General features: G+C 40.4%; 1 protein-coding gene across 1 annotated transcript in view; it reads right to left on the minus strand.

Annotated features, from left to right (window-relative positions):
• Window positions 1-27907, minus strand: part of crb2a (crumbs cell polarity complex component 2a) — a 61214-nt gene that overhangs the window by 7287 nt on the left and 26020 nt on the right. The window contains exons 2-11 of the mRNA XM_062031064.1: window positions 27187-27879; window positions 22965-23160; window positions 20923-21062; window positions 19683-19853; window positions 19493-19606; window positions 14496-15431; window positions 11211-11773; window positions 6286-6451; window positions 3965-4835; window positions 3722-3838 (exon numbers count right to left, since the gene is read on the minus strand). Of these exons, the coding sequence (XP_061887048.1) occupies window positions 3722-3838; window positions 3965-4835; window positions 6286-6451; window positions 11211-11773; window positions 14496-15431; window positions 19493-19606; window positions 19683-19853; window positions 20923-21062; window positions 22965-23160; window positions 27187-27879 (3967 nt within the window). The remainder of the gene's footprint in view (window positions 1-3721; window positions 3839-3964; window positions 4836-6285; window positions 6452-11210; window positions 11774-14495; window positions 15432-19492; window positions 19607-19682; window positions 19854-20922; window positions 21063-22964; window positions 23161-27186; window positions 27880-27907) is intronic.

Raw genomic sequence — 27907 nt, forward strand, 5'->3', positions numbered from 1 at the left:
TAGGTCCAATTGTCTAGATTGTGCTTCTAATAGTCAATCAAAGTTTATTTATACAGCCCTTAATCACAAGTGTCTCAAAGGGCTGCACAAGCCACGACATCCTCGGCTCAGATCCCACATCAGGGTAAGAAAAAACTCAACCCAATGGGATACAATGAGAAACCTTGGAGGGGACTACAGATGTGGGGACCTCCCGCCCCAGGGCGACTGGTGCAATGGTGGATCTAGTTAATAGTGTGAGAGTCCAGTCCATAGTGGAGCTAGCAGGGGATCATCTTGAGTGGAGACAAGTCAGCAGCGCAGAGACGTCCCTAACTGATGCACAGATGAGTGGTCCAACCCGAATATAATAGAATAGAATATAATATAATAGAATAGAAAGTACTTTATTGATCCCTGGGGGAAATTCAGCACCACAGTTCGCTCACAATAGACAATAATAATAATAGATAATATGATATATATAATATATTATATATATAATATATAAATAATATAAATATATTCTACATATACTCTACATTTAAGTGCAGTCAAGGAACATATGCATTATACAGTCTGATGGCTGTCGGTATGAAGGACCTCCTGTGTCGTTCCGTGTTGCATTTTGGGAGTCTGAGCCTTCCACTGAACGTGCTCATTCTCTCTGCAAGGTCCGAGTGTAGTGGGTGGGAGGTGTTGTCCATAATGGCTAGGAGCTTTGCTAGACTTCTCCTCTCTGAAACCACCGCCAGAGAATCTAGCTCCACTCCCACCACGTTACTGGCCTTCTCTACCAACTTGTCCAGTCTGTTTGCGTCCCTCTCTCTCAGCCCGCTGCCCCAGCAGGCCATGGCGTACAAAAAGGCGCCCGCCACCACCGACTCGTAGAACATCTTCATCATCTTTGTACAGACGTTGAAGGATCCTAGCCTACTGAGGAAGTAGAGGCGGCTCTGTCCCTTCTTGTAGAGTGCCTCAGCGTGTTGTATTGATCTATATTGATATATAATGTATATATTGTGCTTTTTATGTTAATTTAACTAAAAAAAAAAAAAAAACATTTTTTAAATTTATTTTTTTATTTTTTTTATTTCTTGCGCAGCCCGGTACCAATCGGTGGTTGGGGACCACTGCTTTTGAGGATAGACGTCACGATTGTCAATGAAGAAAAGTGCTTCTCTAATTCCTGGTTACCGTCTGCTGAGCTTATCTCAACTACAATCTCTCGGTTACACACAACTTATTTAGCTATATTTGGGGATGGCGTGGCGCAGTTGGGAGAGTGGCCGTGCCAGCAACCTGAGGGTTCCTGGTTCAATCCCCACCTTCTACCAACCTCGTCATGTCCGTTGTGTCCTTGAGCAAGACACTTCACTCTTGCTACTGATTGGTCGTTCATGGCAGCTCCCGCCATCAGTGTGTGGGTGAATGGGTGAATGTGGAAATAGTGTCAAAGCGCTTTGAGTACCCTGAAGGTAGAAAAGCGCTATACAAGTATAACCCATTTATCATTTAGCTATTTGTTAGCTAATAGCTACTTTCTATTTGTGATCTTAGTAAATCAAGCCCCATGTGTGTTTCATTTTGTCTCAAGATGCATTCATAAATGTATTTGTTATTTAAATTTACTTCTGCCTTTTTGCCTTTTTAAAAATATGTTATTCATAACAGTATGACATGTTATGAATAACATATGACATGTCCCTGTGTGGGGTAGGTTGTCACAATGTGTGTGAGTGTCTTTGTTAAAATGAGATCAACAATAAGATACAGGGGGATTTTTGTTTTTATTTTACTGCTGTCCATCCATCCATCCATACATCATCTTCTGCTTATTTGAAGTCGGGTCGTGGGAGCAGCAGCCTCAACAGAGAAGCTCAGACATATCTCTCCCCAGCTACTTTGTCCAGCTCTTTTCGGGAAATCCCAAGCTGGGAGACATAGCCTCTCCACCGTGTCCTGGGTCTTCCCCGTGGCCTTCTTTCAGTCAGACGCGCCCTAAACACTTCCCCAGGGAAATGTCCGAGGAGCATCCTTGCCAGATGCCCGAACAACCTCATCTGGCTCCTCTCAATGTGGAGGAGCAGCGTCTTTACTCTGAGCTCCTCCCAAATGACCGAGGTTTTCCACCTGACGGAGGAAAAGGTAAGCAGTGCCCTGTTCACTAAGGGTTTTATAGACTATTTGACTAGTCAACCTTAAGAGGCACAATGATGTTTTTTTCCTGACGCCGAATATTTGCTGATCACATTTCTAGTAGTACACAGTATTTTCTTTTGCAGTGATGTGGGAGAAGTAGCCATGTCAGGATTCCTTCCACAGAGTGCATTTGCATCCCGTTGTGCTTGTGACAAGAGTTTCTGCCTGCTCAATGTACCTGCTACACAACCCCACCTCCTCCACCCAACAGCTGGGAAGACAACATTGACATGTCCTCGTGTATTGGTGTGCTTTTATGTTGGATGAATTAACTTAAACTGGAGATGGAGAACAGGAATGGACTCGCTTGTATTTGTTGTCTTTTTCCTCATTTTTTTGCTTTTAACATTGTTAAGTAGTATATTATAAAACGAGTGTTTTATTCTGAAAAACAACCGGCTAGTAATTGTTGTACCTTTGTACTAACATTAGGTAAAAATAGAAATCTTGTTATTTTATTCAAAGAGTTTGGAGATGAGACTTTTAGAAGTCGATACACTAGAGTGGAAAAGCAGCTGTACATGTTCCCCTAAATTCCACACACGGTGGAATTTAGGGGAAAGAAGTAATGTTAATGTTGTTGATTCAATGTTAAGGTAAAGCTGATTTAAGGCTTGTTGTTGGTATTCTCGCTGTGGTGTGCGAGAATACCTTGCGTATGCCTTGATGTTGTCAGTGCATAAACATTTTTGCAAAACATTCCCGTCATATGTTTTTATTTATGATGGGTAAAATTATGAACAACATTATTAGTAAAGAGTTGACGTCGGCTTGACTATCATCGGGGACTAGTCGAGAACGTCGTGCAACCCCTACTGTCCACACCGTTTACAGTGTGCACAGATGCCGTGTTGACCTTAACTGAACAGTGTCTAAGGGTTCAAACATGGACATGTCCATTATCATGACGTTGTTAAGGTAGTCAAGAAACTCCTCACTCTGGGAGTGCAATATTCCTTGCATGCTACTACGTGCTATTCGGTCCTTGTACACATGGAGCAGAAGACTAGTTCTTGTTGCCAGCAGAAAGTTAATCATGTTCACTCTAAGCCTTGGTGGAAGCCAAGGCTGCCCTTTGACAACTGTTCTATTAGTTATTTTCAAGAAATTAATTTCTTTGTGCAGCCAACGTGTAAAGGGTGTCCAGTTTGTGGGCCCTGTGATCTTGTCCCTGCAATTTCTACATGATGTGGTCCTGATTTCCTCATCAAGCTGTGACCTTTAGATTCAGAGCTGTGTGTGAAACTGTGTGTGAAACTTCTGAGATAAGGCTCACTATCTCTAAATTGAGGCCTGGGTTTTCAGCCATTTTAAATAGTGACAGACAAACTGAGGAGCTCAGAATAGAGCCTCTGCTCTTTTGCATCGAGAGGAGCTAGTTGAGATCGAGGTTGCATTTAGTCGAGATGCTTCCTGGACGCCTCCTTTCCTTGAGACACATTTGATTTGTTGTGAAATTGAATCCAGGGGATTATTGGACCCTGTTGTGGATATTTGATATTCAGTGGTATGCCTACTAATAGGGAGTTTGAAAACATACCTTTTGCCTTTGAAACCTGGCATACATGTACAGTTAGCTCCCCAGAGCCCGTCGTTGCAGATTCCATCATTTGCACAGAGCACATCTTTACCACATTGTAGTGGCGGGTAGTCCCACCTGTTGAAACAATCAGGTCTATTTTAATTAACCTGGTCCTGGTTTACTGTCCGCAAAACAACTCCAAGCGTATAAATGATACCATAACACAATTACATGTACTATATAGTGTATAAGTGTACTCACTGGCATAGTGGCCCACTGTAACCTTTTGGGCATGTACAGGTGTACATGTTGGTTCCGTCTTTACAGGTGGCGTCATGTTCACAAATATGGTGCTCACATTCATCCATGTCCACCTCACACAGTGGGCCGGCATATCCAGGGTGGCACAGACACTCAAAACCAGCAAAGTGGTCCTTACACTTCCCATTAAAACAAGGCTGAGATACACAATCGTCCGTATCCGTGTCGCATTGTTCTCCCTCCCAACCGGAGTCACATTCGCAATAAAACTTATTAAAGATATCGTTACAAGTTGCTCCATTTAGACAAGGGTTGGAATTACAAACAGGTGTACTACTACAACCCAAGTTAATTCTTTGCTTCCCAAATAAGTGGAACTGAGACAATTGTGGAGTGTCGTAGACATCGACAAAAGGAAGAAATACTCCTCCAACCCTTACTGCACTCAAACAGCCAGTAAAGCTCTCTGCTATGGTGAGTAAAACCCCTTTATCATTGAGAAAGTGTAAACTCCCTGTTATCTGCGGCAGGCTACTGGCATCGATAATTCCATCCACAGTGATCATCCAGGGAGAAGCGTTTTGATCTCTCGTTGTCATCGACACATTTACTCGATGCCACCTCCCATCAGCCACTTTACGTTCTCCTGTGAAGGTCACTGTCTCGGCTCTGTTGGCTACGTGAATCTCAACCCAAACAGTGGAATCCAGCAGACCAATCATTAGCTGGTCAGAATCCCGGGAGGCCCTTAAAAGAACTGCATTGTCAGAACGGGTCCTTAACTCCATGTACATTGAAGACACAGGTTCAGTCAGTGAACCTCCAGAACTGAACTGTGCAGGACTGTTGTCAAACGTGGCATTGTGTAGACCTAAAAATAAGCACATGAACATCAGTAATTATTATTATTGTTGACAAATGAGAAGATATGTGTTAAAATTTCTATCAAAAACAATACTGATATTTTCAGAATGACCAAAACAATGTCAGCCCTGAGGTACTGTATATCAGGCCTTACAGATGTTGGGATGATGAAGAATATGTTGATGCAAACCTGCTAGCAAGCATCAGAACAGGTCAGTTGCCCTGTGAGAAGGCTAAGTCGATATAGTGCATCTGTCTTGTTGCAGTTCAACTTTGTTACATCAGCTGCTTAGCTCCAAAAGTCAGTACCTTCACGCCCATGAATGTGATTGTATGTCTTGGGAACCTAATGGAGGCAGGTGCCAATCAGTCTGCAATTTCTGTTGGGTGGCGTAGCTCGGTTGGTAGAGCGCCGTGCCAGCAACTTGAGGGTTCAAAGGTAAGATCCACGCTTCCGGCATCCAATCACTACCGTTGTGTCCTTGGGCTCTTGCCCACCTGCTCCCAGTGCCACCCAGACTGGTTTAAATGTAATTTAGATAATGGTTTTCACTATCAATCAAAGTTTATTTATATAGCCCTTAATCACAAGTATCTCAAAGGGCTGCACAAGCCACAACGACATCCTCGGCTCAGATCCCACACCATGTAAAGCGTTTTGAGTCACTAAGGAAAAGCGCCATATAAATATAATTCCTGAGCTACACAAATGAACGGTAATAGCCCAATACTTCTCCCAACCCCTCAGGGAAGCCTCAGAGCTTACCTTTGTGGTCTTGTTGTGGGTTACGCTTTATGCTTGTGTGGGATGTTTCAAGTTGTACTGGTGTTCAAATTGATCCCAATGATTTAAGTCTGCATATTAATTTCTTACCAAATACCAAGGGCAATGCCAAACCTGAGATAAAACCCAATTTTCAGGGGGAAACAACACGCTGTCATAGGGACCCGTGCGTGTGCACTCTCTCTCACACACACACACACACACACACACACACACACACACACACACACACACACACACACACACACACACACACACACACACACACACACACACACACACACACACGCGTGCACTTTCGATTGCCACTAATACCTACAGTAAAAAGACAGAACACATTCATATTAAGAGATCAATAACTTATAGAGTTTCAGGTAGCACACAAGCTTTATAGAGCCTCAAAGTGTGCTTGGGCCCATTTAATATACAAAGTTTGGCACATTTGACTGATGTGATTGTTTTGATTTGCGCTCGCCTTTTCTGACACAATCGGGCCAAAGCAGGATTACACATATGGACATGCGCACAACATTGCAAAGTTAGATGACTGTAATGTGATCACTTTACTCCAGTTTTGAATGTTTCCTAACGGCCCTAAGAAGCTTTCTTTTCTCATTGTGAAGTACTTGACATGTTTACATGAACAAAATGGGAAATTAATGCTTCTACTTACATTCATACCCATCAGAGAGATCCACACACTGGCTTCCATCTAAACAAGGATCACTGACACACCAAACACGAGTTTCACAAGTAACTCCAGTGTACTCCTTCGGACAAGAACACGTGAAGTCATTGAACGTGACCGTGCATTCTCCTCCGTTTTGACAGGGGTTCATCTGTTGAGAAAAAGAAATGACAAAGAAATCCTTATTTCAAAATGACAGGATGTAAATTTTTATATTTTTCCCTGTGCTTAAAGGCCTACTGAAATGATTTTTTATTTATTTAAACGGGGATAGCAGATCCATTCTATGTGTCATACTTGATCATTTCGCGATATTGCCATATTTTTGCTGAAAGGATTTAGTAGAGAACAACGACGATAAAGGTCGCAACTTTTGGTCGCTGATAAAAAAAAGCCTTGCCTATACCGGAAGTAGCGTGACATCACCGGAGGAAGGACTCCTCACATTTTCCCATTGTTTACAATGCAGCGAGAGAGATTCGGACCGAGAAAGCGACGATTACCCCATTAATTTGAGCGAGGATGAAAGATTCGTGGATGAGGAACATGAGAGTGAAGGACTACAGTGCAGTGCAGGACGTATCTTTTTTCGCTCTGACCGTAACTTAGGTACAAGGGTTCATTGGATTCCACACTTTCTCCTTTTTCTATTGTGGATCACGTATTTGTATTTTAAACTACCTCGGATACTATATCCTCTTGAAAATGAGAGTCGAGAATGTGAAATGGACATTCACAGTGACTTTTATCTCCACGACAATACATCGGCGAAGCTCTTTAGCTACTGAGCTAACGTGATAGCATCGGGCTCAAATGCAGATAGAAACAAAATAAATAAATCCCTGACTGGAAGGATAGACAGAAGATCACGAATACTATTAAACCATGGACATGTAAATACATGGTTAATAATTCCCAGCTTGGCGAAGCTTAACAATGCTGTTGCTAACGACGCCATTGAATCTAACTTAGCAACGGGACCTCACAGAGCTATGATAAAAACATTAGCGCTCCACCTACACCAGCCAGCCCTCATCTGCTCATCAACACCCGTTCTCACCTGCGTTCCAGCGATCGATGGAAGGACGAAGGACTTCACCCGATCATCCGTGCGGTCGGCGGCTAGCGTCGGCTAGCGCGTCTGCTATCCAACTCAAAGTCCTCCTGGTTGTGTTGCTACAGCCAGCCGCTAATACACCGATCCCACCTACAACTTTCTTCTTTGCAGTCTTCATTGTTCATTAAACAAATTGCAAAAGATTCACCAACACAGATGTCCAGAATACTGTGGAATTTTGAGATGAAAATAGAGCTTTTTTGTATTGGATTCAATGGGGTACCAATACTTCCGTTTCAACGATTGACGTCATCATATATAGACGTTTTCAACCGGAAGTTTAGCGGGAAATTTAAAATTGCACTTTATAAGTTAACCCGGCCGTATTGGCATGTGATGCAATGTTAAGATTTCATCATTGATAAATAAACTATCAGACTGCGTGGTCGGTAGTAGTGGGTTTCAGTAGGCCTTTAAGTGAAAAAAGCCTCGCAATTGTGTGGATACTGGCCACACAGCATTCTACCCCTCGACTTAAGTCTGCCTTCCTCCAAGATGCACACTCTGTGTGGAGCAACCCTTAAATGTGGATGTTCCTGTCATAACTGGCCTTCCGCGTATCCTCTGATCCACTTAAGTACTTTTGTACGGCAATAAATCCAGCACCCCCAAAGGTGAAACATTATATTGCACTTGAAGTTTGGATTTGATCCTGGTACTAACGGACGTCCAATGTTATGCAGCGATTTTATCTGGACCGTGATCATTGAACTATGTGACTATATAATAGAAAATACAAATATAATATAATGGTTTCCCAATATATTTTTAGACAGTTGAACCGTTTTAGACATCAAACTGTCAGCTGCCAAGCTCCCCCTTACAAGCACACACACACAAACAGCTGTCCAAGCCCATTCTGACGCATCACGACTTCACTAACATTAGTATGAAACACAACTTTTAACATCCCAAACAGCGGCAGGACCTTTTATAATAACAAGTAAATAAAGTTTCCTCAATAAAGTTAAATCCGGCCTGGTGGAATACGCTGCATAGTGCATACACATCACCATGACAACACACGTTAACGTGACAACACTGCCTTTATTGATATGATCTTTTAAAATTTAAAACGTTATCTTTTTCATTGATTTTAATGACATTCACAAGTGTTAATAAAACTCAATTTTCCTTGCTTTTTACACACTTCCAAAAAAGGCGTCATAGCAAAGTCTGCCTCATTGGTAACAAGCTCGCCTTTATTCCAGATTTAAGCACTTTTGCCTAATTCATGCAAAGTGGGGCGTGTGCGCAGGCTGGATAGGAGAATACAAATAAGAGAAATGTGCGTAATTTCGAGCACGTAAAAAACACTTAAGCTCAAACGGGGCAAATGATCAATTAAAAGTTTGTTAAAGGATGAAGTGAACATTTTCACCTAAAGAAGACTGGAGACAATTTCATATTGGGTAGTATGTATTTTAGTAGCATCTTTTTCCTGAATCTCAATTTTTCGCGCAGAAGTTGAGGGTATTAGTCAATATGTCTGCCAACTGTGTTGTGGCAGGTTGTAGCAATACAACCAAAGGAGTGGTCAGCCTGCATACATTTGCAAATGATCAGAATATGAGGACTGTATGGACCTCTTTATTTAAGTTGACTCACTCAAAATGGGACAGACCCAGTGAGAGGAGTGTAATTTGCAACGATTTCTCATTCATTCTGACTTCAAAGAAGAAGGGTCTTGGTCGGAGATCGAATAGAAGAAAATTAAAAGACTCAAGCCAAATTAGTCCCCAAAACTCAAGAGCAGGGGTCCCCACACTACGGCCCGCGGGCCGGATCCGGCCCCCCAGCATCATTTTATTTTTATTTTTTTATTTTTATTTTTTAAAATCTTTCCTTTCTAATCCATTTTCTACCGCTTGTTACTCTCAGTGTCTTTTAGCCGCTCAGGCAAATCATATTGCCTAAAAATTTATTTTCCATCGATAACGTGACAATGTTAAATGTTGATGAAAATCAATGTTAATTGATGTTAAATGACAAAACGGAGGAACTCGCTGGAATATAAAGACAATGTATATATATATATATATATATATATATATATATATATATATATATATATATATATATATATATACTGCAGTGGCGTACAGTCACTAGAGGCAGGGGAGGCACGGCCTCACCTGCCATCATGGAAAGAAAAAAAAAAGTAAAAAGAACAAAAATTAATTAAATTGTTATATGTATCCAGTGATTATACTAAAGTTATTTTCCATTTAACTTCACCAGTTTTAGATTATTTTTATTTTTATTTTCACATTTGCCGTTCAAATACTGAGAAGAGACGGTGCGGTGATCAGCAGCCAGTTGAGGCACGTCACTGATTTGTGCCTCAACATGGATTGTGCACAATGACTCTGCTAACTGCTGAGCTGCTGTGCAGTGAGACCGTATTGCTATATGAATTATATTATACATTTCCATAGTTTAGTTAGTTGAGGTATATAATGTACAGTGTATTTTGTCAACAACTGTATGTGTGTAACGTATTTCTTGTGCTGAGCGATCATAAAACTGGAGGCTCGTCTCATAACCCCGCCTCCTGGTGCCAAGCATCTCCGCCGCAGAATGCACCGCCCGACGGGAGCGCCACACCAGCCAAAGCCAACAGCAAACCCTCCACGTGCAAGACCGAATCCACCCAAAAAAAGTCACTTAACAGGAAGCCAAAAAGTGCAAAAACAACAATGCTCGCGCGGCGCGCCGGAGGAGCCGAGAACAGGGACACAACATTAGGTACACCTGCAGAATGCAGCGCGGATTTAATATTTCATTCATTCACAACTCTTCCAACACGAACACCACTGCTCCTGCACTTATAAGTAAAGGTAAGACCATAATAACGTTTTTCTTTATTAAATGTGCTTTTTTGTGTGCTACAGTTTGTAAGTGTAAAGTTAAAGTTAAGTATACCAATGATTGTCACACACACACTAGGTGTGGTGAAATTTGTCCTCTGCATTTGACTCATCCCCTTGTTCACCCCCTGGGAGATGAGGGGAGCAGTGGGCAGCAGCGGCGCCGTGCCTGGGAATAATTTTTGGTGATTTAACCCCCAATTCCAACCCTTGATGCTGAGTGCCAAGCAGGGAAGAATGCTGGTATGAGCTTTTAAACATAACCCGTTAACTGCTGCCAATCAAATGGTGAATAAGATACTCTTTAGGGTTCATACGTTTGTAAATCTGACTGTGATGAAGTCAGTGCCTCACCAGACATTAACCTCACCGCACGCCACTGATATACTGTATATATATATATATATATACAACCCGGCCCCCGGCCAAATTTTTTTAACCCAATGCGGCACCCGAGTCAAAAAGTTTGGGGACCCCTGCTCAAGAGCATCCTTGAAGGGAGAAAGACTGAGTCAGAACATGAGGAAAAAAGAAAAATAGAAAGTAAGTAGTATAAGCAGTATTCTATTTTGTGTCCTCTACTACTAATGTTTGCTTCCAGATGCTTGGGGAAATGCTGCTGAGGAAACACAAGCTAGGGAGATGGAAGAGCAGGGAAGTCCGGAAATGGCAATTGTTTTTAATTTATGTTTTGCTCATATTGTTAACCATATCGGTTTTGAAGTAATCATCACGCGGACGATAGAAATATGCAATTAGGTGATCAAAATAATAGTTTTTCATTCCTTTATTCACACCGTCTGTGCGGGGAAATGGGCTCCAATTCTGTAGATGAGGGGGAGGCATATATGAAATCTGGCAATCGAGCATCAAGTGAAACATTATTATTCTTGGGAAGTAAAACATGAAAAAGCTCTTCCCACCTTGCAAGTATCGTCACTGATGCATCCTCTCTTTACATTTTCAGCACCATTTGATGAATACATTTCCTCTTCATCATCGTTGCTCCATGCGTCCAACTCCAAATGCACTGAATCCAAACGGACGTCCTGCAGGCAGCCTTTGTAATGTCCGCCCCAAGGCTTAGAGTCCCAGTCTTCAGGAAGTCCACCCAGGTAAGCCTGATCCCCTTCGTTAATGACCCCCTCAGGTATGGCCCCTACGCTGTAACGAAGACTTGCATGCTCAAAGACCACTTGTCTTTGCTGGATCTCCACCAGAAGGAAGTGCTTCTCACCACTCACCAAAAATATGGGAGCGGTTAGTGGGGCGCCGTCAGGTAGAGAGCTGATCAAAAGCCTGCCCATATTTAAATAAACTGAGAAGTATACTTCTCCTGAAGGGGTTCTCAGCTGAAAGATTAGTCCTTCCAGCTTTAGAGACCTCAAGAAAAAGGACACTTGAAAGTTCCTCCCATGGCTCCTGCCAATTTTATATGAGCTATAACTCCAACTGTCCTCGTGACCGTATGTCCACGACTGCAATTCTGTCAAGAAGTATGAGCAGTTTGAAAATAGCAACAATGTTATAAAGACAACAACATAAACAAATTCCTCTGTTAGCTGAGTGCAAATAAAATATTTATAGAATCCTTACTTGTTTGTGGGGGTGTAACAGTATACTATAATGTTTATTTTGAATTTAAAGTCACGGGTTCTTTCATTTTGGGCAGAGCAAGGGATCGAAATACAAAACCTAAAACTGCTTAGCTTTTGTGTTTCATGATTTTTTAAATGAAACATCGAATTGCTGTCAGGTAAATTCTCCAATACATTTTTTTCCGCAGAGGGCCGCATATATACAGATAATGGGTTATAAATGATAAATGGGTTATACTTGTATAGCGCTTTTCTACCTTCAAGGTACTCAAAGCGCTTTGACAGTATTTCCACATTCACCCATTCACACACACATTCACACACTGATGGCGGGAGCTGCCATGCAAGGCGCTAACCAGCAGCCATCAGGAGCAAGGGTGAAGTGTCTTGCCCAAGGACACAACGGACGTGACTAGGATGGTAAAAGGTGGGGATTGAACCCCAGTAATCAGCAACCCTCCGATTGCTGGCACGGCCACTCTACCAACTTCGCCACGCCGAAAGGAATAATACATACATTAATTGTTGTACACTAACACAATGTGGGTTAATATATGTTGAGATGTATGAACACAGGCATCAATAGCTTAGCTTTGTGTTTTCGGTAAACAACAAATTACGGTAATACCTAATAATATGTTTTATCAACAGCGCAAATTTAAAACAAGCTGTGGGTTGAAAATGTCCGCAACAAGGTACATTTTTTTGGTAAAGTGCAAGGATGCTACAGTAAGAGTTTAAAGAGTGTGAATTATTATTAACGTATATGTGGTCAAGTTTATTATTTAGTTGCAGTTTGTAGTCCAGGGGTATATGAGTATATGAACACTGAAATAAGGGGAATTACATTTTTTTCAATTTAATTTTTTTTCATTTCAGAGGTAAGTCAAACTTACTTCTAAATTAAGTTACCATGGTAACTTACTATCATGTTTAGTCTCCTCCATCTTGCAATCTGTCAGACATGAAGTGCCTGTTACTTCAGTAGTAACAAAAATAATTACTGAAGATTGATTTTTGAGGTCATTAGGTAGAAATACTAATATTATTATTAAAGACCGCTAAGAAAAAAAAATATTATTAGTCCATCCATCCATCCATTTTCTATTGCTTATTCCCCAGGGGGTGCTGGAGCCTATCTCAATAAGAAAAAAACATTGATTTTATATTAGTTGTTTTGATTAAAAAATTAATAAATAACAAAGAGAAACATGCATTATTTAGTTTTTACATTATTAAACCAAAAATATGAGCTATACCCCACTGAGAACCACAGGGTCCCCAAAACTAATACAAAAATGTAGACCACAGAGGACGCTGGTTCTCTGGATGATTACTTCAACTATTAATATAGCGTGAACATGTAAGAAAGAAAAAAATTTTTTTAGTCCCCCGCTCCCCCCCAAAAAAAGAAAATGAATACAATTTTAAACCTGTGTCAGATATTTCATATTTCTTAGTCATACTTACATTTTACATTTATTTAAAATAAGTAGATTTACAATTGTTATATGAGCTACAGTATATTACCTACAATAAGTAAAATAATCTGCCAACAAGATCTGAAATGGCAAATTATTTTAATTTCAAGAAGTATGTGTCAAATTTTAGTGCACAATATTTTACAATAAGCAAAATTAGCTCAAAAAGGTTCATTATGTTTTCTTGTTCATAAGAAGGATAAGCAAATTGCTCTAACAGAAAGTGCCTTGTGAGAAAAACAACTTTATAATATTTACTTTGTATTTGCATTGACTTTCTAATTATAATTATATTAAAACAATTAAAATACATTTTCATATGCCGTATGTGTTTTTTAATTGTGGGATTGCATCTAAATTATCATAAGATTTTACAAAAGTGAATGATTGATACGAATCAATCATTCACTTTTGTACCTTTATGCTAATAGGAAATGTAAAGTCAATAAACTACTGATTCAAACTTCCACATCAACTGTGGCAATAATTATCTCTCACTTTCAGTCCAATATTAATTTACTGTATTACTTTTCTTTAAAAACATAAACACGCATTAGGGCAGCACGGTGGGACAGGGGTTAGTGCATGTGCCTCACAATACGATGGTCCTGAGTAGTCTTGAGTTCAATCCCGGGCTCGGGATCTTTCTGTGTGGAGTTTGAATGTTCTCCCCGGGACTGCGTGGGTTCCCTCCGGATACTCCGGCTACTTCCCACCTCCAAAGACATGCACCAGGCTGATTGCCAACACTAAATTGGCCCTAGTGTGTGAATGTGAGTGTGAATGTTGTCTGTCTATCTGTGTTGGCCCTGCGAGGTGGCGACTTGTCCAAGGTGTACCCTGCCTTCCGCCCGAATGCAGCTGAGATAGGCTCCAGCACCCCCCGCGACCCCAAAAGGGACAAGCGGTAGAAAATGGATGGATGGAAAACATGCATTAACACTTTCAGTTTCAGGTAGTTAAAAAAAGACAACCTTTTTCGTCCCCAGTTGCTACGACGAATTGTAGAATCAGGGCTCCATTGACCGTGACCTTTTACAAAAAAATATATTTCTGAATCCATGTACTGTTACACCCCACCTGTTGTCATTTAGCTTACTGAAAGGATATGAAGTGCACGAGTTGTTACCTTCTCTGCAGCTTTCACCGTAAAACGGACGGTGGCAGTCACAAAGGTAGCTGGTCCACAGGTCGACACAGCGTCCACGTCCATAACAGGGGTCTGGCTTACACCACTCAGTTTTACTACATCCCAAATATTGGCCTTGATTCTCTTGAAATGTTTGGGGAAGAACAGCTTCAGAGTCAATGATCAGGTCTTCCATGCATCCGATGAAGTTTTTTTCACTCCTGGAGTTCTGTAACATTTCCTCTGGTGCTCCACCTACATATACATGAAGAAGGCTTTCCAAAGTCTGGAAAGGTGATTCATCTTGAGCTTGGCACCCATCTTTGTTACAGCCATGTCCTTTCAGAGTCAAACGTAGACCTTTGTTGTTCTCAAACACATGAACATCTCTCCAATCTCCATCGCTGACAAAGGCAGGAAAGGTCATTTTCTTTTCAGAGCCATCAGAAAAGGCTTTTGCTTGAAAAGAACCATTCACAATCTCTAGTAGGATGAAGTTGTCCACATCTCCTCTATAGATGATTAACATATCTGGTAAAGTTGTCCGAAAGCGCAACTGTATTGCAAAACCAAAATCATTACCATCTTCAACCATCTGGATCTTATTTTGAGGAACCGCAACTGGAATAAATCCAGGAGACGAGAAAGAGAATGTGGTTTGCGTCGAACACTGCTCATCATAAAAGCCCGGAGAGCACAAGCAAGTGTGGCCATGTCCTACACCATCAAACCATGGGGAGCATGTGGCTCCATTTTGGCATTCGTGGTGGTAACAACCGTAGAGCTTGACGCTGCAGTCATTGCCTCCCCATGGAAGATGACCCACCTTTGCCTCAGGACAGTGACAGATGTAGGAAGCAGTGTCATCTTCACACCAACCACCATTCTGACATGGTTGGCTTTCACATTCATCTATATTCACTTCACAAAGAAAACCTAAAGGGAAGACATGAATGTGATCAGAGGCACAATAATATCAATCTACTGTACTATCTGTGGACCAGAATTTGGGCTAAAAGCTTTATATTGAACAAAAACTAGGAAACTGAAAGAACAACATTTTATGTTGAATCTTGAAAAATACCTCATGTTAAATATAATTGATATCGCTTGAACTTGAATACAAATTAAATGAAATTCCTTTCCAGTACACTTTCCCAAAAGTTTCACTGTGTATTTGAAAACCTAAAAAAACATTTACACATATCCTGTTGATATTCCGATCAGGGTTTTATGCTGCTGATTTCGATACAATCATCCATAAATGATGGAGGATACTTTACAAGTCTTGTGTATGTGGGGCCCAAAATTTAGTGTTACAACCATGCCTTTTCTAACGTATGCCTGCCAGTGGTCGCTTACCAGCAGTAAATCAGCAACAGAACAGCACAGCAGTTGTTGTTGTATTTACGTCTCTCTAGACCAGGGGTCCCCAAACTACGGCCCGCGGGCCGGATACAGCCCCCCAGCATCCAAAATCCGGCCCGCGGGAAGTCCCAAGTTAAAAAAATATATATATATATATTAAAAAAAAAATTTTTTTTAATTATTATTTTTTTTTTTTAATTTCTCCTAACTAGTCCTTTTTCTACCGTCTCCTAGCCACTCAGGCAAATCATATTGTCTAAAAATGCATTTTACCATTGATAACGTGACATGCAGCAAGTGCGCTCTTTAAGTCAGTTAGTGCGCGAGGAATATACTGTATATGTATGAATACATATATATATATATTTATATATATATATATGTTTATATATGTATATGTGTCTATATGTGTGTGTGTATATATATATATGTATATATATATATATGTATATATATATATATATATATATATATATATATATATATATATATATATATATATATATATATATATATACATATATATATATATATATACATATATATATATATATATATATATATACACACACACATATAGACACATATACATATATAAACATATACATATATATATACATATATACACATATACATATATATACATATATACACATATACATATATATATATATATACACACACACATATAGACACATATACATATATAAACATATACATATATATATATATACATATATACACATATACATATATATACATATATACACATATACATATATATATACATGGACATATACATATACATAGACATATACATATATACACACACATATATACACTTTTACATATACATATACATATATACACGCACACATACACACATTTACATATAATATATATATATATATAGCGCGGCCCCCAGCCAAATTGTTTTACCCCAATGCAGCCCCGGAGTCAAAAAGTTTGGGGACCCCTGCTCTAGACGCATATTATTCTACTTGCTAAATTCTTACCAGTTTCTACTGTAATGTGCTTCCATCTACACTTCTTAAACTTTACTAAGCACTCAGTTCTTGTGTTTTTATAAGCTATTCCAACGACTAGCTTAGATTTTTTGTATTCCTGTACCAACTCACGCTTCCTCTGTTAGTATCATGTTTAGTCTCGTCCTACAGTCCCTCAGTGATGATAGTACTTGTAAGAAATTTAATTTATTTGCCGCAATTGAAAATGAATTGACTTAGGGCAGTAACTCTACAAATTTTATGGAGACACAGTTAGCTGTATAGCCACCTCTGTGGCAGCTAATTATTCCGGTCGGTGGACTAAGCCACGGAAATAGGAATTGATAAAAGATGGACGTTTCCGGGAGAATCGTAATGTAAGACCACTTGTCGCTCGGTGCCCATCCCCAGGCAACTCTTCTTCCATTTGAGTCTTTGATGATAAACAAAAAACATATTTATGTTGGGTATAAAGTTCAATGTGATTATTGGTCATCAATGATCGGCGAACAAAAAGATCTTTGTACTACAATTGAAACTAGGTATTTTGTTAAATTCTCTGTTTATGACCCACTTTTATTCATTTGGGCTTGTCTTCTCGTCTGTTTCTTTTTTCCTCTCCCTGTAACCCTTGCTCCGGATGGAATCTGGACAACTGGATGCACTTGATGCTGATCGCTTTCACCCTTCATCAGCTGAGGGTGTGTGGCTGAGAGACGTCGCTTCTTTCCTCCATGTGTTCCTGCACGAGACACAAATGGACTCTTCTCCTGACCTCCTTGTGCCAAGAGTTTGTTATTTTTGTCTAGGGAATATCCATTTTCTGGAGACTGTGGTGACGTTCGCCCCTTTGAATCCCAAGCAGCTGCCTTTCGCATGTTGCGTTCTTGGGTGGCCTTTGTCATTTTTCACTTGACAGTGGGAGTCTCAGCTTTGTCTGCGGCCGAGTGGAATCAGGGGTTAACCGTCTGCTCTTCCGACGCTGCATCTGCTAAGTCCAGACAGCCACCCCACCCCAACCGTTCTCCCTCTAATTTAAGTTTTCCGATGGACGCTTCTACAAGGGTTCAATGCCCAAGGGCCTTGCTGACGCGCCGTAGGGCATTGGTCCAATAGAGACACTCAGATCACTACACTAATAGACTCTCGATAAGACCATTGCTTTATTAACTCCACTTTTGTCAACAATTGCTATTCCTGCTGAATTACCATCTTATAAGGTAGTTCGTCCTATGGATGTGCGTCACAAGGCTAGTGTTGAATTTCATATTAACAATGGTTCCCTCCACTTGTCCAGTAATCATCATGAGACCATACTTTTTTTGTGATTTCCTCTCGGTCTGCACCTGTAGTTCTAGGGCTTACGTGGCTACGTAAACATGATCCCTATATTGATTGAATATGTTTTGTCACTCACACTGCCTCATATCTGCGTTTCTGGCCACATCATCTCGCATTGTCACACCAGAAGAGATTGATATTTCACTACGTTCCGTCCTCCTATTATGATCTACGGGGGATTTTTTAGCAAAAATAGGGCTTGCTTAATTCCTCCTCAACATTGTATTGGTCGCCATGTTACCAACTTTACACCTTTACAAGCTGTCTTATCAGGAGGAGTGTATTATAGGAGTATTTTTCTTCCCGCTTGCTTCAGCCGTAATTTGCGGACATTTTTTAAAATCCAGAATATAAACAATTCTGTTCACCCGTGTATAGATTATCGCGCCCGCAACAACATCACTGTTAAAAATAAATAATCAATACGTTTATTAGATAAGATTTTTTACGAAAGTTAACCAAACTTTTCCAGATTTGAAAGGGAGTTGAGTGGAAGACAGCCTTTCACACCCCTCTCGGACACTTTGAGTACCTCGTCATGCCCTTTGGTCTAACTAATACCCTCACTGTTTTACAAGAGCTTAAAAATAACATGCTCTATTATACACTTGGACAGTTTGTGTTTGTCTAGTCCCCCCCCCCCCCCCCCCCATATTGGAGAAGCACATCCAGCACATCTAGTTAGTTCTGCAGAGGCCCTTCGATAATAGGCTTTTTGTTAAGGTCGGGAAGTGTTCTTATTACTTCACATCTGTTTCATTTTTGGGTTTGTAGTGGAGGATGGGCAATTGAAAACCGATCAAAATAAGATCCAGGCTGTGGTCGAGTTGCCCGCTCCTACAACCAGCAGCTTCAATGGTTTCTTGACTTCACTAATTTTTATAAACTCTTTATTCTGAATTTGAGCCGGGTCGCTGAACCCTTAACAAGGCTCACAGCGTCTAAAGCTACATTTACGTAAACCCAATGGTGGGCCCTCAGGGCCAGCAAGAACTTCTCTGCTGGACTAACATAAATCATGATCATAAATTGAGGAAAGTTCATTTAATTTGATTTACTTTACCTAAATATATACAATTATTCATCATATTCTCTTTATGTCATATTAAGCTCCAGTGTTGCTGTTTATACGTTAGAGCTTTTATCCAATCAGAATTCAGCTAACTTGTTTTGCAAGCACTGTATGAACTCTGCTGGAGGCATTCTGAATCAGTTTTTATTCGAATCATCTCAAACACCATCACACGACAAATTACATTTGAAAGTTGGCTAAACTCTCACCTGAAAATCCAACAGGACAGGTACATGCGAAGCTGTTGTCTTGATCGTGACAAGTGGCTTCATTCTGGCAGGGCTCAGAATCACACTCATCAATGTTGACGGTGCAGTTCTCTCCTGGATTTTTAAATAAACACGGTGACTTAGAACTGAAAGGAATATATCTTTTTTTTAAAATTTATGTTTGGTCTACCTGCAAACCCTGACGAACAATGGCAAATGTATCCAGCTACACTTGCATAGCTTAGTTCCCAGTCTAGTTCCCAGTGGGTGAGTTTGGAACGCTCATAACATTCTCCATCATGTTCACAGGGATGTTCAGCACACTCATCAATGTCCATCTCACAGTTTGTGCCTGTGTAACCTGGAGTGAACAGAACAAATAGAGTTAGGTGTTACTTCAAATTGATTCTATCTTTTGAGGAGTGAAATCATATTGAATCCCAGTGATTCAAACCACTCTTAAGTCAAAATTCTCCTTGCTTTTAGTCAGTTGCTGGCATTCTTACGCATACAGGTAAGCATGCTAATATTAGCATGCAAGGTTTTTGGCAACATTTTCAGGTGTACACCTCAGAGTCAAATATCTTGTTACTCGACGAATGCTAACACACTCACTCACACACGCACACACAGACACATCCAGACACATCCACACACACACACACACACACACACACACACACACACACACACACACACACACACACACACACACACACACACACACACACACACACACACACACACACACACACACACACACACACACACACACACACACACACACATTCTTGTATTTATGCCTTCTTGAGACCTCCGAAAAATGCCTACCTCTTTAGGACTACCCTTTCTAGATATATGAAGATTTGTATTTACAACGTTAACAATATATACAAACCATAAAAATATAAAAAAGGCAAGCTTTTAGTCAATTTTTTATTTATTTTTTATTTTTTTGTAATTGGTTTTTAATCTTCATTATTTACTTCAGTATGTCTCTATATAATTTTTTTTTTTTTTTTAATACATTTTGGCCAAAGGGGGTGCATTTCAACTTCTTACACACACTTGTTATTACATATGTTGGCTAGAGGGAGAGCAATTCAAATTTTTACACACACTTGTTATTTCATATGTTGACCAGAGGGAGAGCACTTCTAAAACCGACACTAGGTTAATTTGAAAAATCCCTCCTTTTTGGGAACACCCTAATTTTGATAGATTTCCACCAGGGGTGCAAATGAGACATTCTCTATTAGATGCAATGGTTTTCCGTATTGGGACCATGATTTCGGTCCTAACTTGTTCACCGGTCCTCATATGGAAGGTACTTTTCCTTGTTGATGTCTCAAGAACAACACACACACACATTTCATTTCAGGTTCTCCTCTAATTCTGTTACTGCAGAAACAAACATTTAGACACGATACCTGGCCAGCAGAGGCAGGTGTATTGTTTGACTCCCTCCAAGCATGTGGCACCATGTTGACAGGGATGCGAGACACACTCGGCGACGTCCACTTCACAGTGGTCTCCCTCAAATCCTGTGTCACTGCAGTCACATTCATAGCTGGAACAAAAATTTATTTCATAGTTGAAGATGAATCATGTGATCGCAGACACAACTGATATTGATAATCTGAGGAGGGAAAAAATAAAATTTCACCAGTTGTAGTTTGTTATATGTAACAATTTCATGTCAAGTCATCATTAAAAGGCCCTGATAGGGTAAAAAGCATTAATAAATCATGTTCTTTTTGAATACCTTTATATCTGATAACAGTAGCTCAGCCGGGAGATGCTCATTTCAAAATTAGATTTACAGCCCCGAAATCTTGTTATAGTTATAATCTCGATGCCCTGCCCTCCACCATTAGCGATTAGAAAGTCTGTGAGTGAGTTACATCCAGGTTGCCAGTTACACACCGCCATCTTCGTCTAGCTACTGCCACTGATAAAGTTACTAACATGTCACGTTACGATTCTCAACTTATTCATGACAAAGCCAGGAACAAAACTAGAATTTGTATCGGGGATGCCTTTAGCTTGTATGTCGATGTGTCATCGGGCAAAATATCTTTATGACAAATAAAACCTATGTGGATATGGGTAGTGTCAGTGCCTATTTCGTTTTCAATATGCTGATACGCTGAGGAAATGGGTTCCAACATTAGCACGGCTGTCATCATGGCAATGTGAAACGTATGGAGACAGCCAAATCACATTATAAAATAATTCCTCATTCGTGTTGGCATATTGTGGACGACATGTACCAAGTTATACGGCAATCTGAAACATTTGAAACAGTGGCCTATAGGCATACCTTGGTAAAATGTCTCCTCTTTATTTTTGGGCGAACATTAAGCTGCTAAGCATGCTCTACTTATTTTCACCAGTATAACCATTGCTTGCGTTGGTTGTAGTTTGTTTTAGTCTTAGTTTTCTGATAGTACTCACCTAATTTCTGTGTAAAATGTGTTGGTTAGAGATATGTTATTGACAAAACACTTGTCTATTCAGTTATTATGGTCCAAGACAATAATACCTAAAAGTTTGAAGTTCCTTGGAGTAGCCCAGTCGATCGAGCTGGATTCGGCTGCGTATCTGGCAACATCAGTCAGGGGGAGGGGAAGGAGATTACAGAATTTTGACCGTGATTGCAGTACCATTTCTGGCCAGATTCCTACATATGGCTCCTTTAAAGGCAGTCTGGGTATTTCTAAAGTAAAGTGTGTTACAGTCAAAAAGGATCACTGTTTCCAAATCACACTTTGTCAAGAGGGTCTCGATCTTAGACAGCCTCTTATACCAAAAAGTAATGTATCTGCTATTGAATACAAAACCAGTCATTTTGACTCCCATATTTGAAATGACAGGTTTTTTCAACCAAGTCTAAGAGTATAGGTCCACAGGTGCATAGTACCAACACCATATCGATTTTAATCAGTCCCTCCAGGAATTTGCGATGTTGCAGTTACGGGAATTCATGCATATTAAACCAATCAACATGAATTATGCCCAGCCCTGCAACTTTGTCCAATGTCTGCAACTTCCATGCACATTTTGGGAAATCATCATTTACGGCAATCAAATTGGTCAAATTTGGTGCTCAAATGCACACATCAACTGTCTAATCAAAACTTGTTTACGTAAACAAAGAAGGAACAACAATAAATGGGAAAGGAGTTGGCAGTCATCTGCATAACAGTGAAATGAAGTACAAACGTACAATACTTTCATGATATCGTGCCAAGCGGTAATATGTACAGAAATAATGGCCCAAGGATTAGTGAAGTGAAGTGAAGTGAAGAACCAGAAACACAATTCAAGAGATCTGTGTGTGTATCTGTGTGTTATGTGATTTGATTGCTTTTTATGTTACTTTCTTGTGTTCATTGGCATCGTTTTATTACTTTAAGTGAAGTCAAGAGCAAAGAAAGATGAAAAAGAAAGATGATTGATGCTTCCTGACCTGTTGACTCTGTCACGGCAGGAAGCTCCATTGTTGCAAGGCTCACTCGCACACTCGTCAATATCAGCTTCACAATGGATGCCTTCAAATCCAGGTGGACACTCACATGAGTATAAACCAATAAGGTCGTGGCACATGGCTCCATTTTGGCAGGGGTTCGATTCACACTCATCTATTTCACTGTCACAGTTGACTCCTGATGTAAAAGAGCAAACACAAGTCTATCGTTAGAAGACGGAGATTCTACCTAATAAAGACGGTCGACCTGATTGGCTATATGCACGGTGGCAACCCTGCTGCCCTCCGCAAGAGCGCTAATAAAAATACATTTATAGCACACACTGAACAAGGCACAGACAACATACATTAAGATTAAAGATTAAAGTACCAATGATTGTCACACACACACTAGATGTGGTGAAATTTGTCCTCTGCATTTGTCCCATCCCCTTGGGGAGCAGTGGGCAGCAGCGGCGCCACACCCGGGTATCATTTTGGTGATTTAAGCCCCAACTCCAACCCTTTGTTGCTGAGTGCCAAGCAGGGAGGTTATGGGTCCCATTTTTATAGTCTTTGGTATGACTCGGCTGGGATTTGAACTCCAACCTACTCAGGGCGGACACTCTAACCCACATATGTCAGAGTCAAGGCCCGCGGGCCATATCCGGCCCGCGAGAAGGTTTTTTACGGCCCTTGGGATGATCTTGATTTATTATTAGAACCGGCCCGCAGACCGCAGATCTTTTTTTTTTTTTTTTTTTTTTTTTAGACCGCAGATCTTTTACACGCACCAAGCGGATGCCGGTCCAAGGTTCCGAAAGGGGGCGAGCGGCCCGCCGGGACGCGCCTGCCGGCCGAAGGGCTGCAGCCCGGCCGTCAGTCGCGGAGCCCGCCGTGCCACGCGCGCCAAGGGGGCGGGCCGAAACCCGGCCCCGAGGCCCTGAGACTTCTGCTTTGTTTCCCCAAACCGCGCGTCACCGCCGGGCCTGCACCACCGTCGGGCTGCAGCCCGAGCGTCGGTGGCGGAACCCGTCATGTGCCGCGCGCGCCAAGCGGAGCGGGGGGGTCAAGCGGGCCGAAACCCGCAGGCCACCCCCTCACCACGAGGCCCTGAGACTTCTGCGTTCGACCCCTACGCGCGGCCCGTCGGGACGCGCCCGCCGTCAAGCCACGAGGGCCAGCCGTCGGGTCGCGGAGCCCGCCGTGCCACGCGCGCCAAGGGGCGGGCCGAAACCAGCGGGGGGTTTCGGGCACCCAACTCGCCTCCCTCCCACGGAGGGAGGAGGGGGGTTTAATGTGAACATTACTGTGCAATCACATATTTAGAGTTTTTACTCAATTCAAGTTTAAAAGTTAAAGTTTAATATTTGTTTTCACTGCATGTTACTTCTCCTTAAACAAAGTGTTGTTTTTGATTTATAGATTTTTGCACTTTATTTTATTGTATTTCAATTTAATTATATTTTAAAAATATTTCAGTTGAGTGGATGATAGAAAATTGCTATTATTGTTTTTTTCTTTGAAGTAAATTTAGCCCACTTTTGCTAAAATAGAAAATATAGGCTACTGATGGTGCCTTGAATACCGGTTTCTTTCATTTAATGTTCATGTTATGGGGATTTTTATATAAAGGAAATTTGTCTTTTGTGTCTGTTGAAAATTAAAGATTACTGACAGAGCCATAAGAAAATATTGCTTTATTTATCTGATCATATTGGAATATATTTGTTAGGTTTTCAGTAGGTTCAATTAGGTTCACTAGACTATATGCGTCATTTAAAAATTTTTCAATGAACATTCGAACAGTCCGGCCCTCGGCTTGTAGCTAAATTTTTTATTTGGCCCTCCGTCCATTTGACTTTGACACCCCTGCTCTAACCACTAGGCCACTGAGATGGTGGAAGCGTAAGGACTGATGATGATGATGATGAATATTTATTGAGTATGTCACAGTCAGTTCCATATTGTACATGTAGTGCATAATATAAATTAATGCGAGAGAACAATCTTGTGCTCAATAACAATATTATTATTGTTTCACAAACAAAATGAAATTCAACATACCTCAAAAGGTATACACTTTTTGAATCCCACCTCTTTTACATAGTTAAACTTTAACGAATAACATGCGTTTTCCTCTGAATCCCATTTGATCACATTTATCTAGATTTATATAACTCGATTTATTCAGATTAACGTGTTTAGAATAACTCAATGTATCACAAAGTACATCCATAATCACATTCAAAACAAGCCTGGACCTATGGAAGTAGAATTGTCTCACATCAACTTATATATATCAATATGATATTAATACATATGCATATATTAATAAATATACAAATACAAATACAAATGTGATGTACAAATAAATAAATAATTTGTATAAATAAACAAATATTTGTAAATATATTTTTGAGATTTGAAAATATATACAAATAAAATGTATAAATATAAAAATGTGACATACAAATAAATCAAGAATTTGTATAAATTGCATATGTGGATCGCTTTTTTGCTTTTGTGTCGATGAGACATTCCTCCCACAAACCAGATGCACAAATAAATGTGACCTAAACACTCCCCTGAACAACCATAGAGGGCACTGCAGCCATAGCGGTCTTGATAACAGAGCATTTAATGCATTATATGCAAAATGCCCGGAGTTCTCTGCACAAAAACAATCCACGTCTTTACAGAGAGAACGCACAACGGGCCTGAGCTAGCTAACATTAGCGTTGTATTAGCTATTGCTAATTTATCCAGTTAATCTGAAAGACTGTGCTAGCTGCTTATTTTATTGTATCAATGCCGTTTAATGACTTTGTCCCGATGTAGATACTGATCTCTTATCAGTGCAATGTGTGGCTCTGGCTGCAGTGCCCTCTACTGGTTGAATTTTACTATCAGGAAAAAAGTAGATTTTATCTTCTGCAAATAAGACCAGCTTTGAACATTTTGAAGCATTGCAAAGATCATTATTTTTAAAATAACTTTTTACTCAAAACTGATCCCTACGGGACACCACATGGAATATGAAGACATGAAGCGCAACTGTTTTTTCACTTCACAAACTGATACCTGTTCATAAAATAGGTTTCCATTCACCTGTAGTCCGCTTCTTTGATTCCGCACCATTCTAATTTGTTAAATAGAATGGTATGATTATTAGTGTCTAATGCTTTTTTTAAGTCGAGGAATATTACTATTGCAATTTTTTTTTTGTCTACAGAATTGATCATTTCCTAAATTGTGTCATTGGATGCTAGTGAAGTTGATCTGTTAGTTTTAAATCCATACAGACATTCGGAAAGTAAGTTTTGTTTGTCTATGAATTTTCAATTGTTCAACAGTTTTTCTAATAGTTTTGAAAATATAAGCAGCATTGAAACAGGTCTGTAATTTGTGAATACATATCTGTTGCCGGTTTTGTATAAACCTTTGCCATTTTCATTTTTGTGGGTAAGGTACTAGTTTTGAATAATACATTGAATATCTAAGTCAGTGATATTGAAATGTTATGTTTAACCCTTTTTATTAATGTCATATCCAACCCTTTATAGTCAGTGGAGATATTGTTTTTTACATTTATTCACTACAATTATGATCTCCAGTTCATCAGCTGGTTTTAAAAAATATTGTATGTGGATTTGTTTTCCTAAGACGATCCTCACTCTCATCAATAATTTTAGAATTAGGGATTTTGCTTGCAAGGTCCGTTCCTATGTTAGCGAAAAAAATCATTCAATCTCTACATCATTTTCTATGAAAAACTTTGGGTAATTAATTTGTTGGGCTTCCTTTGCAGTGACACTATTCAAAATGTTCCACAATTTATTTTGATACACCTCTTTAAAGTACACAGATAATTTTTCACACATAGTTTTGCTTCTTTCAGAAGTTTCAGTCAGAGTTCATCATTGAACTCTGTCAGCCACCTGTTGTCTGGTACAGTTCCCAAATATTGCAGGCTGTGTAATCATCGTAACTATGCCAGTGCTTAAACGGTGCATGAACTGTACCTAAAAAAATAACATTTCCATTTAGGTAGAAGGAAAACGACTTGGACTGTAGGTTTCTGGGTAAAACTTTTATGTCAACGTATGATGTGCCAGCATTCTTTCCGTACCCCATCCGTGTGTGTGTGTGTGTGTGTGTGTGTGTGTGTGTGTGTGTGTGTGTGTGTGAGTGGTTGTGTGTGTGTGTGTAGATTTAGACTCACCCGTAAAGCCGACGAGGCACTCACACGTGTAGTGGTCCTTCTCGTTGATGCAGGTAGCATTGTTAGCACATGGCCTGGATGCACACTCATTAATGTCAATTTCACAGTTGTAGCCCTGGAATCCAGGCACACAGAAGCAATGGAACTCTGCCACCCCATCGATACAAATAGCACCATTTTGACACGGTTCTGACAAGCATTCATTTATATCTTCTTCACAAGTCTTCCCATCGTATCCTGCTATACACTGGCATCTAAAGCCTTGTGGACGCAACATGCAAGTGCCATTGTTAATGCAGGGTTTGTGAATGCAATCATTTACACGCCGATGGCATGCTGGGCCTCCATAACCAGCGGGACACCTGCAAAAGTACCCATTCAGCTGATCTACACACAGAGAATATGGCTCAGAGCAGGGGTTACTCTGGCACTCATCCACCTCTTCTGTGCAGTTATTCCCTGATAGTCCATCTGGGCAACTGCAGTGGTATTCTGGCATACCAGGAGTGCTGATGCAATCTTCACATGGAGCAAACAAACAAGCATCATAGAGCTGATCGCAATTTTTGCCCATGTATCGAACCCCTTCGTTGACACAAATACAAGCATAATCATCCTTGGTGTCCACACAGGTAGCTCCATTTTGGCAGGGTGCTGACAAGCACATGTCAGGTGTGGCTGTGCAAAAGATTCCTGAAAAACAAAACACAGAGTTTAGTTA

Source organism: Entelurus aequoreus, linkage group LG21 (assembly GCF_033978785.1).
Source record: "Entelurus aequoreus isolate RoL-2023_Sb linkage group LG21, RoL_Eaeq_v1.1, whole genome shotgun sequence".
Lineage (NCBI taxonomy): Eukaryota > Metazoa > Chordata > Actinopteri > Syngnathiformes > Syngnathidae > Entelurus > Entelurus aequoreus.